Source organism: Sus scrofa, chromosome 17, assembly GCF_000003025.6.
Source record: "Sus scrofa isolate TJ Tabasco breed Duroc chromosome 17, Sscrofa11.1, whole genome shotgun sequence".
Lineage (NCBI taxonomy): Eukaryota > Metazoa > Chordata > Mammalia > Artiodactyla > Suidae > Sus > Sus scrofa.
The window spans coordinates 41,966,989-41,979,975 of NC_010459.5; the positions used below are offsets into that span (position 1 = coordinate 41,966,989).

At 45.5% G+C, this 12,987-nt stretch overlaps 1 protein-coding gene across 5 annotated transcripts in view; it reads left to right on the forward strand.

The window, feature by feature from the left end:
- DHX35 (DEAH-box helicase 35) overlaps nt 1–12,987 on the forward strand; it is a 190,276-nt gene that overhangs the window by 66,331 nt on the left and 110,958 nt on the right. For 3 of the 5 annotated variants that reach the window (XR_002340162.1, XR_002340163.1, XR_002340164.1), the window contains exons 19-21: nt 691–772; nt 2,931–3,002; nt 4,058–4,169. Coding sequence is in view for 2 of the 5 variants with exons in the window: in XM_005672936.3 (XP_005672993.2) it covers nt 691–772; nt 2,931–3,002; nt 4,058–4,301 (398 nt within the window). In the remaining 3 variants the exon portion in view is untranslated. Of the gene's footprint in view, nt 1–690; nt 773–2,930; nt 3,003–4,057; nt 5,636–10,821; nt 12,053–12,987 lie in introns of those variants that run through there. The other 2 variants (XM_001929022.6, XM_005672936.3) reach the window with 2 other exon arrangements.

The following is a 12,987-nucleotide window of genomic DNA, read 5'->3' on the forward strand; positions in this document are numbered from 1 at the left end:
TAAGAAGAAAAAATGCTGCCAATTATAATTATAAATGCTGATTTTCGTGAGTTAAGTGTAAAAAAAGAATGAGTCTTAGAATTGATGAAATATTGTTATGTCATAAGCCATACAGATGGCATTATCCTTTGCACAATAGTTTGGATATATCCTGTGAAAGTCATCTAATAAATGGGCGGTCTTTGTCCTTGGACGATATTTACTATAGCAGCACAGACACCAATTAAAATGAGATGTTTGGAAAATCTGAAGAATTACACACTGTAGTTAGAACCACAGAAATAACATTGTAGTGTTAGTGTCCCAGGTTGTGTCTTAGGGAAGGAACATCCTTCCTGCAAAATGCTGTCTTAAAAAGGAGTTCCTGAGGTCAGTGGCCAGCCTTTGAAGCGTTCTGTAGGTTCTGGTCCCCAGCCTTGGTCTGGTCACTTGTGGCCCAGGGCGGGGTTAGGGGGCCCAGGGAACAGTCTGGCCTCCTTCCCTCAGCAGCCGTCGTGGGAGGGTGGGGACCTCCATCGATGGTGCCAGGCAGGCATCCAGCACCGGGAAGCGTCGGGCTGGGATCCGTTCAGGGGACGGGTGTGAGGTGGCTCACAGCAGCCCGGGGTGGGCCTCACAGCACAGGCTGGAGCACGCCGAGCACAGTGCAGGCGAGGTCTGAACCATCACTCTGTTTGCTCCCTTGTGTAGGAGATCCAGATCCTGTTCTGAGGTGCATTGTTTCCGGATTCTTTGCCAATGCAGCGAGGTTTCATTCTACTGGAGTTTATAGGTAACGTGATACTTGGTGAAGTTATTTAAGTCATCGAAATCCTAAAAATGATCCAAACCCCCTAGCAAGCTGATATACAGGCAAAGTAGAGAAATGCAGTCATTTTTCTTTATTTGTACCGTGCATTGAGGTTAGCTGTAGGCTTTAAGTGAAATATCTTAACTTTATGGAAATGATTCTCAGATATTCAGCCTTTCCACATGTTGTAGGAGGATGGCAGTTACAAGTCTGAAGGCTGGTATATTTCCATTCTAATAAAAGAATAATAGGACTAGGAGGAACCACTAAAGATGTCCTTCCCTAGAGAAGTTACTGTTGCCCGTGGGTAGTTGATTGTGTTTTTAGAGATTTGCAGAAAGACCACCTACCCTGATACATTGTGGCCACATTTGAATTTTGGCAAGTGTTTCCTCACCTGTGGGCCAACCCTTGCACTGCCACAGACAGCCTGTCCCTCGCAGTTGCATTTTCTCGGCACAGGAAAATCACAGATCAGTGATGCCCTCCAATAACCTTTAGTATTTTCAGATGTGGGAAACCTTACACATAGTTTAGCCCTCTTTTAGCGAAACTGAATTATTCCAGTTCTTTGAATTGTTATTTTTCTCTGCCTCTTCTATGTCTGAGCTCATTTTAGTCTCATAACTTACTGTAGCCTGTTTAAAGTGCAATGGTCGTAACACTCTCTTCTCTAATAAGGGAGCGCTCAGAAGGCTTCCTTCCCAGCTTTTCTTTTCTCTGTATATTGTCATTAGCTCTTTCCCTTTGGAAGACGTCACAGTCCTGTGAACCGGAGGTCACCGTCCCAGACACTCCAGAATTGCATTGAGCTTTTTTGTTTATTTATTTATTTTTTGGCAGCCAGGTCTCCTCCATCTAGCATCCTAGTAGCTGGACAGGTTGAAGTAGAGCACTTTACATGTCTCTCTAGTGTGTTCCGTTTGCTACCCCAGGCCAAGTATTCTAGCCTATCAGTGTCGTGATTCTTTTGCCCATCGTGTGAGCTCCCCCTCCCAACCCTGAGTGGTCCCTATTTGAGGCAGCTCTGGAGAGGCCTGGTGTCATTTTGATTGCCCCACTCTCTCTGAGAGTATTAATTAGCCATTTCTACTAGCATTTACAAAATTCTTTTTCCAGTGTCCTCAACAACAACAATAAAAAAAACAGGTTTCACAGTGGTCGGTTCCCTTGAGACAGAGTTCAGTGTCAGTCCCCTGATCTGACAGCCAGGACCCTGGGTACAGGCTTTATTCCAGTGCTGGAGATGAGCTGGATCATGGCATTTGACACGCACGGCCCTGGCCCCTCAAAGGACGCTGTAATTATGGGCAGCAGCATCCTAACTTCTTAAGGTTCTCTTGTGAGCTCATCTTACCAGTACTTGTGTGCTTAGTCAATATTTTTTAAATTGAATCAAATCTGACTTGGAATTTGAAATATTATCTCAGAGAATCAGCTAGTTCCATATTGAGCTTTCTTTTTTCCTCTATTATTATCTCTCCCGTAGTTTTCATCTTTACTACTTAACTTTGCTTAATAGGAAGGTTTATAGAAGTAACCGCATATATCTGTCCCCAAGGGAATTCTTGAAAGAGAATCTACAGAAGATAAACACAAACAGAGGCAGATTAGTATATTTCTAAATTACTCATTTTTTGAATGTTCACATGTTGCATTTCCTCTCCCTTTTTTTGCATGATTTATTCTTCACTTGTGGGGTGGCTGCGGGGAAGGTTCAGAAGGGGCACAAGAGAAGCTGGAGTCATTTTGTTTGTGTGAAGTACAACCTGCATGCATTTTTGATGACATTAAACACATCTGTGGGAAGGTCTTGCTATAAGTGTTTAATATACTCTTGAAGGAGTTCCCATTATGGCTCAGTGCTAAGGAACCGGGCTAGTAACCATGAGGACAGGAGGCGGGTTTGATCCCCGGCTTCCTTGCTCAGTGGTTTAAGGACCCGACGTTACCAAGAGCTGCAGTGTAGGTCGTGGATGCAGTTCGGATCCTGCATGACTGTGACTTAGGCGGGGGGCAATAGCTCTGATTTGACCCTTGGCCTGGGAACTTCCATATGCCAATGGTGCGCACACCCGCACCCCCGTGCTGCAAAAAGCAATAGTAAAATGTACCTGAGATAATTATTCTGCTTCCCAAGGACTATCCGTGATGATCATGAGTTGCACATCCACCCTGCATCTGTCCTGTACGCCGAGAAGCCGCCCCGCTGGTAAGCCCCTCCTGCTCCTTAGCTTTGTAAGTGCGTTGAAGGCAAGGCCTGTTTCTCATAGTTTCTGGGTCCCCACCTCCTGGAGTACAGGCGCCCAGTCCACCTTTGCTGACTTTGTTCTACTGAGTCGGCTACAGACTCTCTGCTCTATCAGACGTCTCTTGAAGTGAACTGTGTTATTTCTCTGCTCATTTGTCCAGTCAGCAAACATATTTGTGTTCACCCACGGACTGGGTGCTCTAGCCTTGCTCTGGGCACACCTGTGTGCAGAGGAATTCACAGCCTGACAGGGAGAGACAAACAGATTCCAGGACCTGGGGCAAGGCTTTCATAAAGGGATGTACTTGATAGATGGCTGAGGTGGGCGCTTCATGTGCCAGAGAGTCGGGGTTGGCTTCAGGGAGGAGATAATACTTTTGCTCTAGAAACTGATAGCTATTTCTGATGTCTGCACTCCTGAAATCTTGGGATTTAAATTCTCTTCTTGCCTCTTTGGTATCTGTTACCTCAACCTTGGGTAAGCTTTTTTTTTTTTTTTTTTTTTTTTTTGTAATAGAAGGAAGAAGTATAATTTATGTAGGTTGGAAGAGTATTGACAACTGTGTGCACCATTGTAACCCATACTCTAAATGAAATATAGAATATTTTCATGGCTCTAGCAAGTTTCCATGAGTCTCTTTACAGTTAATTCCCAGCTACTTTCAAAATCAGTGAGCCTTTGCTTCTAATTCTGCATTTTCTAATACAGTCATTAGGCTCGGTTCAGAGTTCTGTAGATAAAAGCATAAGGATCCAGAAGGTCCTGTGCTGATAGTGAAGATGTCCTGGAAATCACATAGGACTTCGAACCTCCTGCGAAATGAGCACACTGTTATCCACTCAGGTCATGAGGCTCAAGTGAGCAGCGTGAATGCATTTGTTCAGTGTAGTGCCTGGCACACCGAGTAGATACCCGTTAAAGGTAAAGGGAAAAAACACGTCGTCGCTAGTAGTTGTTGTGGTTCTGACCCTCATCATAAACTCTAGGAAATTAGCTTGTTTTCTTCTTGTTTCAGGGTTATCTACAATGAAGTTATACAGACCTCCAAGTATTACATGAGAGACGTGACCGCTATTGAATCTGCTTGGCTGTTGGAGCTGGCTCCACACTTTTATCAACAAGGCACGGTAGGGATGAACCAAGTCTGTCCCCCCAAACCACCTGTTGGCCGCCTCTTCCTATTTTTAAATATATGTATTTTCCAGTGTAATGTCCTAAATTTGCTGCCCACCCAGCTCAACCCCCCCAAAGGTACATAGGATGAAAGGCCATTACCATGGTCCCCAGGCCCTTCTGGGTAAAAGCTCTGCCATTTGCTCATGGCGACATGCACTTAAAAATAAATCCCTCCAACTTAAAAAAGAGAACATATCTTCCTCTCTCCCTCTGCTCTTCTAAACCATTTCCAAAGAAATTCTGTCACACTTTGGACTGTGTTCACAGGGAGCAGCACAGATACTCTCTGATGAGATTGCCTCACCAAGACTGTGAACGCGTGTGCGAGCTTAGACCCAAGGTGGTTTAAGCGCTCGGTGGGGGCGGCCGAGCACTGGCATTACCGTGCGTGTGGTATGTGCTCTTCTTCCGTCCCAGGCTCTGCAGGACGAGCAGGATAGAGCAGGTGACCTGTCATAGTTGTGTCATCATTGTTACAAAAAATGGCCATTCCTTGGAAAAAAAAGGCCATATGTTATTTTGATCAGATTTTTAATTTAGGGGTGGCTATATTTGGAAAGCTGGCATGAAAACAGGTAAATCAGAGGTAACAAACTTCCCAGCTAAATACAGCCCCGTGGACTCATTCTGTTTGATCTGCGTTGTTTTTGAGTATTAATCACATTATGTAGTTGTTGATATGGTTAGATTTAAGTCTGCCATCATGCCGTTTATTTTCTTACAGTCTGATTTAGCTTTTTTTCTTTTTTTTCTTCTTTTTTTTACTGCCTGTTTTTGAATTACCTGGTGTTTTTTGTGATTGCTCTGAGATGATAGGATGCATTCCTTAATTAATCGCAGTTGACCTTGAATTGGTATTATACTACTCAGCTCATAATGTAAGAAACTTCCAACAGTGTATTTTATTTCCTCTATCCCATTCTTAATGCTGTGGTCATACATTTCATTTCTACATGTTACTGTGAATAGGTATATAGAATATGATTTTTTTATATATCATAGCCATGCATTTTATTTATACATATGTAATGCCCTAAATTTATCTCTATATATTATCATACATTTTATTTCTACATATTTTTTCCACATGTTATATATGTTATTCTATATATTATTTTTATATATACTTTGTTTCTGCTGTTAACTGTTATTTTTGTTTTAAATAATTGTCTTTTAAAGAAATTAAGAAATTCTTGGCCTTTGACCCCAAAGGCCATCTCTTTGTTAGTCTTGGGTAATATCACTGGTATCAGTGCTATGCAACCGAATTTTGTGTTCTTCTGTAGATAAACCCTGATTGATTTCCCTACTCCAAAAAACACAAAGAAATTACGACAAGAGAAGACAAAAAAAAACAAAAAACAAAAAAAAAAAACAGTAAACTTTAAAAAAAAAAAAAAAGGAGTTCCTGTTGTGGCTCAGTGGTTAACGAATCCGACTAGGAACCATGAGGTTGCGGGTTCGATCCCTGGCCTTGCTCAGTGGGTTAAGGATCCAGCAGTGCCGTGAGCTGAGGTGTAGGTCATAGACGCAGCTCAGATCCTGCGTTGCTGTGGCTCTGGCGTAGGCTGGTGGCTATAGCTCCGATTAGACCCCTAGCCTGGGAACCTCCATAATGCCGCGGGAGTGACCCTAAAAAGACAAAAAAAAAAAAAAAAAAAAAAAAAAAAAAGCAGTAAACTTAAAAAAAAAAAAGAAATTAAGACATAAGAAAAAAAGTATTTTATATTACCCATGCATCTTTCATTTCTGTCATTCTTCATCCCTTTGTGTAGATGCCAAGTTTCTAGCTGATATTTTTCCCTGTAGCCTGAAGAACTTCCTTTAATATATCTTTTAGTGATGCCTGCTGTTGAATTGCTCTCTCAGCATTCATTTATCTGAAATTGTCTTTATTTCATCTTTTTTTTTTGATTACCCCCTGGCATAAGGAGTTCCCGGACCAGGGATCAGATCTGAGCCACAGTTGCAACCTAAGCCACAGCTGTGGCAGGGCCAGATCCTTAATGCACTGTGCTAGGCTGGGGATCAAACTGAGTCCCAGCACTCCCAAGATGCCACCCATCCTCTTGTACCACAGCGGGAACTCCATCATTTTCCTTTTTGGAAGATATTTTTTCTGTATATATAGAATTGTAAGTTGAAAGGTTTTTTTCTGGTTTTCATTTTCCTTTTAACACTTTAAAAGTTTATGCCTTTGCCATCTGGTTTGCATTGAGTCTGTTGAAGCCTGCAGACACTTTTAATGTTAATTCCTCTGTATTTAATATGTCTTTTATCTTTAGGCGCTTTTAAGATTTTCTTTTCTTTTTGTTTTTTTTAGCATTTTGACGTATGGTGTGCTTTTTTTTTTTTTTTTTTTTTTTCCCTGCTTGAGGTTCATTGATCTTATTGGATCCGTGAGCTGATGTTTCTTTTTTTACCATGTTTGGGAAATTTGGGATTATTATTTCTCGAATTTTTTTCTGATCCAATATCTATCTCTACTCCTTTTAGAACTCCAGTTACATATGTATTGGAGCACTTGATACTGTCCCACATGTCAGTGACTGATCTTTTTTTTTTTTTTTAATTCCTTTTGACCTGTCTTCAAGTTCAGTGGTCAGTTCTTCTTAAGTGTTCAATCTTTTGTTAATTCATTTTCAGATATCGTATTTTCCATTCTAGAATTTTCATTTGGTTTTTCTTTTAAGTTTTTATCTCTCTGTTTAGAGTCTCCCTGTGTTCACTCATTCCATTCATCTTTTTTTTTTTTAATTGTCAAACATATTTATAATAGCTACTTTAAAGGACATGCCCATTAATCCAACATCTTTGTCACCTCTGGTTTATTTTGTTTTTAGACCATTTTTCTACTTTGTTGTGAGCCACATTTTCCTGCTTCTCTTGTCTAGTAATTTGTCGTTGTATGCTGGACATTATAGGTGCTTTGTTGTGAAGAGTTGATTTTGGTTTTTTTCTTTAAAGACTATTGAGTTTTTTTACTAGTAAATAGTTAATATTGGCAGATCAGTTTAGTTCCACCAAGGCCTGACTTTAGCCTTTATAGGGAAGGTCCAGACATGGGCTTTTTGATATCGTAACTGAATACCTGGGATGCTCAGTGAGGGCTTTGCGCTCTGGCTGGTTAGAACTCCGGTATCTCCAGCACTGTACACACCTCCAGAACCTCTGTGTCAGGTCCTAACTCTCCAGTAACTGTTATCTGCCAGCCTTATGGAATCTTGTATTTAGCCAATTTTATATTCAGCCAGAGACTTCAGGGTGGTAGCCCTATGTAGGTTTCTGGAGCTCCTCCTTTCCGATGCCCCGTCCTGCAGATTCCAGCTGCCTCAGCAGCTCTGCGTTTCCTCTGCCCAGCTATACTGTCGTTCTCCGTTTAGGATGTACTTCCCTGTGGCAGGGTTTGGAGAGCCATGTGGAGACCTGGGTGAATATAGAGCTCACCTGGAGTGTGTCGTTTTTGTTAAGGATCACAGCCCTGTGCTGTCTGTTCCCCAATGTCCAAAAATGATTGCTTCAGATATTTTGTCTAGTTTTACCATTGTTTACCACGGGAGGGAAACTAAAACCTGTTACTTCATCAAGGCTGTAACCAGACTACCGTGTTTTCAAACCCAAATGTGGTTTGATTGGTACATTTTAATATGAGGAGATTTCAGAGTTCCTGCTGTGGTGCAGTGGGTTAAGAATCTGACTGAAGCAGCTCAGGTTGCTGCAGATGCAAAGGTTTGATCCCTGGCCTGGCGCAGTGGGATCTGGCATTGCTGCAGCTGTGGCATAGGTCGCAGCTGCGGCTCAGATTCAGTCCCTGGCCCAGGAACTTCCATATGCCAAGGGTGCAGGCATAAAAAAAAACTAAATTAAAAAAAAAAGGGGGGAGGTTTCAAATTAAGTGTGGATTTTAAGTTTCTCTTAAAGAAATGTTAAATCTGCTGAATTTCTGAGCCTGAGTTTCCGCTTGGCAGCAATCAGCAGGGGCTGAAGAATGGCTGCCTGCTGTGAATGACACTTTCCAGGTGCCCCGGTCCTGCCTCACTCATTTATTGCACTTGCTCAACTCTTAATTTGAGTTGTGACTTTGTAAATGGATGGATCTTCCTACCCCTCCATTTCTGGCAGTGTCAAGGGAGATTGTCCTTGTAAAGTCCTCTTAGGATATTTAAATCTTAAACAGTCAAACAAAAAACATTTCAAACCTATGTATTCTTCACATATCCTCATCCAGATATTTCAGCTAGAAATGAGAGCAGCTGCAGGGACTGATAAAAATGCAGTGTGTTGTCTCTGCCGTATTGGGCTGTTAAGAATAAATCCGAAGTGAAGGAAAATCTTTTTCCTCCAGACCTCTCAGGAGGAAAGCAGCAGACTTCAGAAGTGCAAGAGCAGTGATTAGAAATGCGAACTAGAGTTAAGGGGAAGGGTGCAGTTGTAAGAGCGCCTGTTAGAGCGGTAAGATGCAGGAGTTAGAAAAAGGTAAAGCGGAAGTCGTCTAAGATTCATTTAGACTCTTGGAGAACAGAATTAACCTAGAAGCAGAGTCATTTTCCCTTCTCAGCTCAAAATGGCACTTTCTTTAAGTCAAACCCGCAAGGTTAAAAGAGCAGACAGCCCCAGAATTTTGAAGAAAATGACAATCCCCAATTTTTGCATTTGTCTCTTTTCTCCAAGTGACTGCTTTTCAGCTCATCAGCTCCACTCAGCTTACTGCCTGTGATCAGAGTGTTTTTAAAGGGGGCAGGACCTCAGAAATCACCTGGTTTGACAACCTTATTGTGCAGGCGAGAGCCCTGACTCCCCCCTCCCCAGAACCTTGGCCCCTCTTTAACTAACCAGCCCAGAGGCACTTCTGCTGTTAACTTGTCCAGAAGAAGCTCCGTGGGTCTCCAGTGGCTGCCCATGGATGGTGGATGGTCCTTTGTTGAGCACCTCACGCCCACCCACAGCCCACACCTCATCCCCAGCTCTATTCCTGGCATCTTTGGTGACTTTCCATTACCAGTGTTTTTGGAGTGTTGCGCTCACCCTGTAAAGAGACCTGAAACGGTCCAGAGTCAGCTCTGTTTATATTCAGCATTCTCCTCAGAAATGAGCACCAAAAATGGTCCCACAGGCGGGATGACCTCCCCCCCTCCTTCCGCCCCCCACCCCCAAACTAAGGCTGTGGTGTCTGTCCTTCGTTGGAGGGTCACGTTAGGTGAAGTGCAGGAGGAGAGAATTTGGAGAAATTCAGCAAGACTCGCAGCCAGAGTGGCGAACACTGTTGAGAGATTTGCCTTTCAAGTCTTTAATTGTTTTCCCTGATTTTGAGATCTTTGGAATCTATGGAAAACTGTCTTAACCAGGGCCTTCGCAAGAACGCATTAACTGTTCCTTTGTCAGGCGTAAGTGGTTAGGAAGTGTGACTTCTTACAGCTCATTTACTAAACTTAAAAAAACCTGTTTATTTATTTGTTTATTTTTGGCTGCACCCGAGGCATGCAGAAGCTCCTAGGCCAGGGATTGAACCCATGCCACAGCAGTGATGATGCCAGGTCCTTAACTGCTCAGCCACCAGGGAACTCCTTGCAGCTCTAGACCTGTGTCCTGCTCACTCAGTCACCCACCTTGCCGTGCTGGCAGCACGCTGTCTTCTGTACCCTGTGTTCTTTCTCTGTCTGTGATGGGGAGGACCGTCTTGAGGCCATTGTAGGTGCACTGAGGAGAGGGGTTTGGGCACTGAGCATGCGCGGGTTTGGCGGGCCTTCTGGGCTGGCAGATGGGGGGTTAGGAATTCCTGGTGTGAAGAACCCACTGCGTGTGAAGGCAGCACGCCTGGGGTACCTCCTGCTTGTGGGTCTATGATTGTTAAGGGGGGTATCGGGAATGCCTCGGTGCACAGAGGTTCTTTATTAAAAGCTTCGGTCTACACAGAGTGCCTCAAATGCGTATTTGGGAGTTTTTAGCTCTTTGGGCTTTACTTAGACTGTAAAGAATGTTTGTATCCCCCAATCCTATTTTCTGATACCATGATTATAATGTTATGCTTCCTGTGTTATTTATACTTGGAGAGGGTGACATTTTTGAAAGAAAGACGTGTCACTAGGACGTGTCCCTTTCCTGTATGTCATTGCTCTTGGTGGGGCTCCCTGAGTGTAGGGGCCTTGAGCTCAGGTTCCTGCCTGAGGAGACGCTAAATTGGTTGTTCCTTATTGTTCCTAAGGAGAGGATACCTTCCATTGACCGCTCTCAAGAAATTCTAGGGAACTCGAGTTGGTCTTCGACCTGAGCCCAGGCCCCTGAGCAGCACTGGTGTTGGGTGCACCGCTGTCCTGTGGGCTGGGGCGCAGGGAGAGCTGAGTCTCATTGGCCACTGCCCGCAGAGCCCTGCGGCCTTGGCTGAGCAGTGGCGGCCCGGCCTTGGTCTGTGTGGCTTATTGGAGGCCCCTTCCTTGGTTGGTCACTTGGGCTTTTTTCCTCCTAGCTGTTCCCCTGAGGGGCAGGGCATTTACTGAGAAGGTGTGAACCATTGGAAGCTTTGATTTGGTTCTTAGATGGCGATTGTGTTGAAGTGCTTTCTTTGCCTAACCAGCCCCAGTGATGGTGTTTCCTCTTCTCTTGCAGCACCTGTCCCTAAAAGCCAAAAGGGCCAAGGTCCAGGACCAGTGAGCAGGGCTCAGCTGCAGGGGCTGTCGGGTGCCCTCTCTTCCACCTGCCGCCCCCCTGCCCGGGCCTGGGCGAGCCGCCGTCGGCTCACGTGGACCCTTGAGCTGCTCTGCAGTGGGCCGCAGCCTGTGCACAGCCCCTTCGCATCCATTCCCTCAGCACCTACATTCCTTGCTGGGATCCTGGAGGAGTTTGTGCCTGGGTGGGCCTCCCGCTTTGCAGGAGTTGGAAGGACCGTGCTCTTTGCTCATCCAGCATCCTCACTAACCCAGCCTGCCGTGTCGACCAGGCACAGAGTCGTGACCCGGCTTTGTGGGGAATGAGGAGGAGAGTGGGCTGCCGTAGGCGGAAGCACCACGTGGGGTGAGCAGAGGGTTTGCTGGGCTGGCTTCGCTTTCCCTGCTGGGACCACGGCTCTGTTGCCCAGTGAGGTTCGCCGTAGGGTGTGAAGGAGCATGTATCTCCGAAAGCCTGTGACCCTGGAAACGCTGCGGATTTCTGCCAGCGTCACCGAGGGGCATGTCCATGGGCACAGGGGCTCCCAGACCAAGCCTGGGAGACTGTTTTCCCTCTGCCCGGGTCCCTGTTTGCCTGCGGCCGGGAGACTTGCAAGGCTTGGCAACCGACAGAGAGGACCCGCGTGCGCCGTGCTTTGTTAGCACAGGGTTTCTCTGTTTCATGAGTGGGCTTGGCTTTCCCTCTGCATATGATGTCGTGTCCTCATGCCACTGGTGAAAGCTCATTGGCTCAAACCCCATCCGGGACCCTCCGTAGCAGAAATTCACAACACTTTAGAGGCTCTAAGCTTCTGTAGCTCAGGAACGAAACGCGTACATTTGTCTTTCGTTTGTTTGCTTGGGCTCTCGTGAGAACGCAGGGTTGCGATGGGGGCTGTTCCAGCAGGCGCTGGTCTCATTGTCACCCCTGGGCTTCTTTGCTGTGATGACGTTTGCATTTCAACCCATGACCTATCCAGATTGTTTTCCCCTTACTGTTTCAATGACATTTATTTTAAAAACACGTAGCTTGAAAATTTATTTTTGTACTGATATTAGTTCAGGTGTGCCACTTTTGGCACCAAACCTGTATGTCATTTTTATTTCTGTTTTATAAACATGTAAATAATAGTGATAACTTGTTAATAATAGTAAACATTTATACCTAAAGTAAATGTATCCCCTCCCATCCATGGTTGTTGTGGTGTTTTAAGATGGTCCGATTAATTCTTCTGAGCCAGGGCTTAACATGAGCCATGAAACCTCAGGTGCTTGGTGTGCAGCATCACATGGACACAGGAAACCCCATAAAGGAAGATCATGTGACCACATGTCCTCCAGACCTTATTAGAGTCGACATGGGATGCTGTTTAAATCAGGTCCCAAAGAAATGCAAATTCCTGCCAGCTTCCCTTTGGGTTCCTTGTGGAGAAAGATCAGAAATATTTCTATAAAGTCTAAGACTGGGGCTGGTCCTCATGAGCTTCTGTTGGGGTGGAGGAGGAAAGGGTACAGGATGCTCACCCCCTGGGGTGAAACCTCAGGTCAGGTCAGAGGAGATCAAACGGTCGGTCGGTGCAGCCTGGAGCCTGTGTGGCGGCACTGCCGCCTCTGCCTGTGGGGGCCTGGCCTGAGCACACCCGGGCAGGCCCCTGAGCTTTGTACCTGATGTCACGTCGCAGCCCATTGTGGGTGGAGTGGGGCCTTCACCGTCAGAGGCTGCAACCGCAGAATCGTGGCCTTGGCTGAGGGCTCCCTTTGTGCGAATCTGCAGAAACACATGACCTCGTTGGAGAGCGGTGACCCCACCTGAGAGTGGTGACCCTGCCTGGCTGAGAGAGGCCAGCGGGGCCTGGTGGCCTAGCAACTCATAAGACTTTGTCCCCAAGTAGTTCCATAGAACGAGTCCTCTCAAGCTCTACACGAGTTTTCGGATGTTGGTAAGTGCAATTTCCATGGCATTGCAGCATCTTCCTTCTGAAGCCAGGGGCTCAGTGAGACGGTGGAGGGGAGTCTCTGTGTGGGGAGAAACCAGGTGGGGCAGTGTTGTCCTGGCAGCCCAGGGATGCACTTTCCCTGTGAATCCACACGTGGTGCTGACGTTCTGCCACACTGTGCGCCCCCCCGG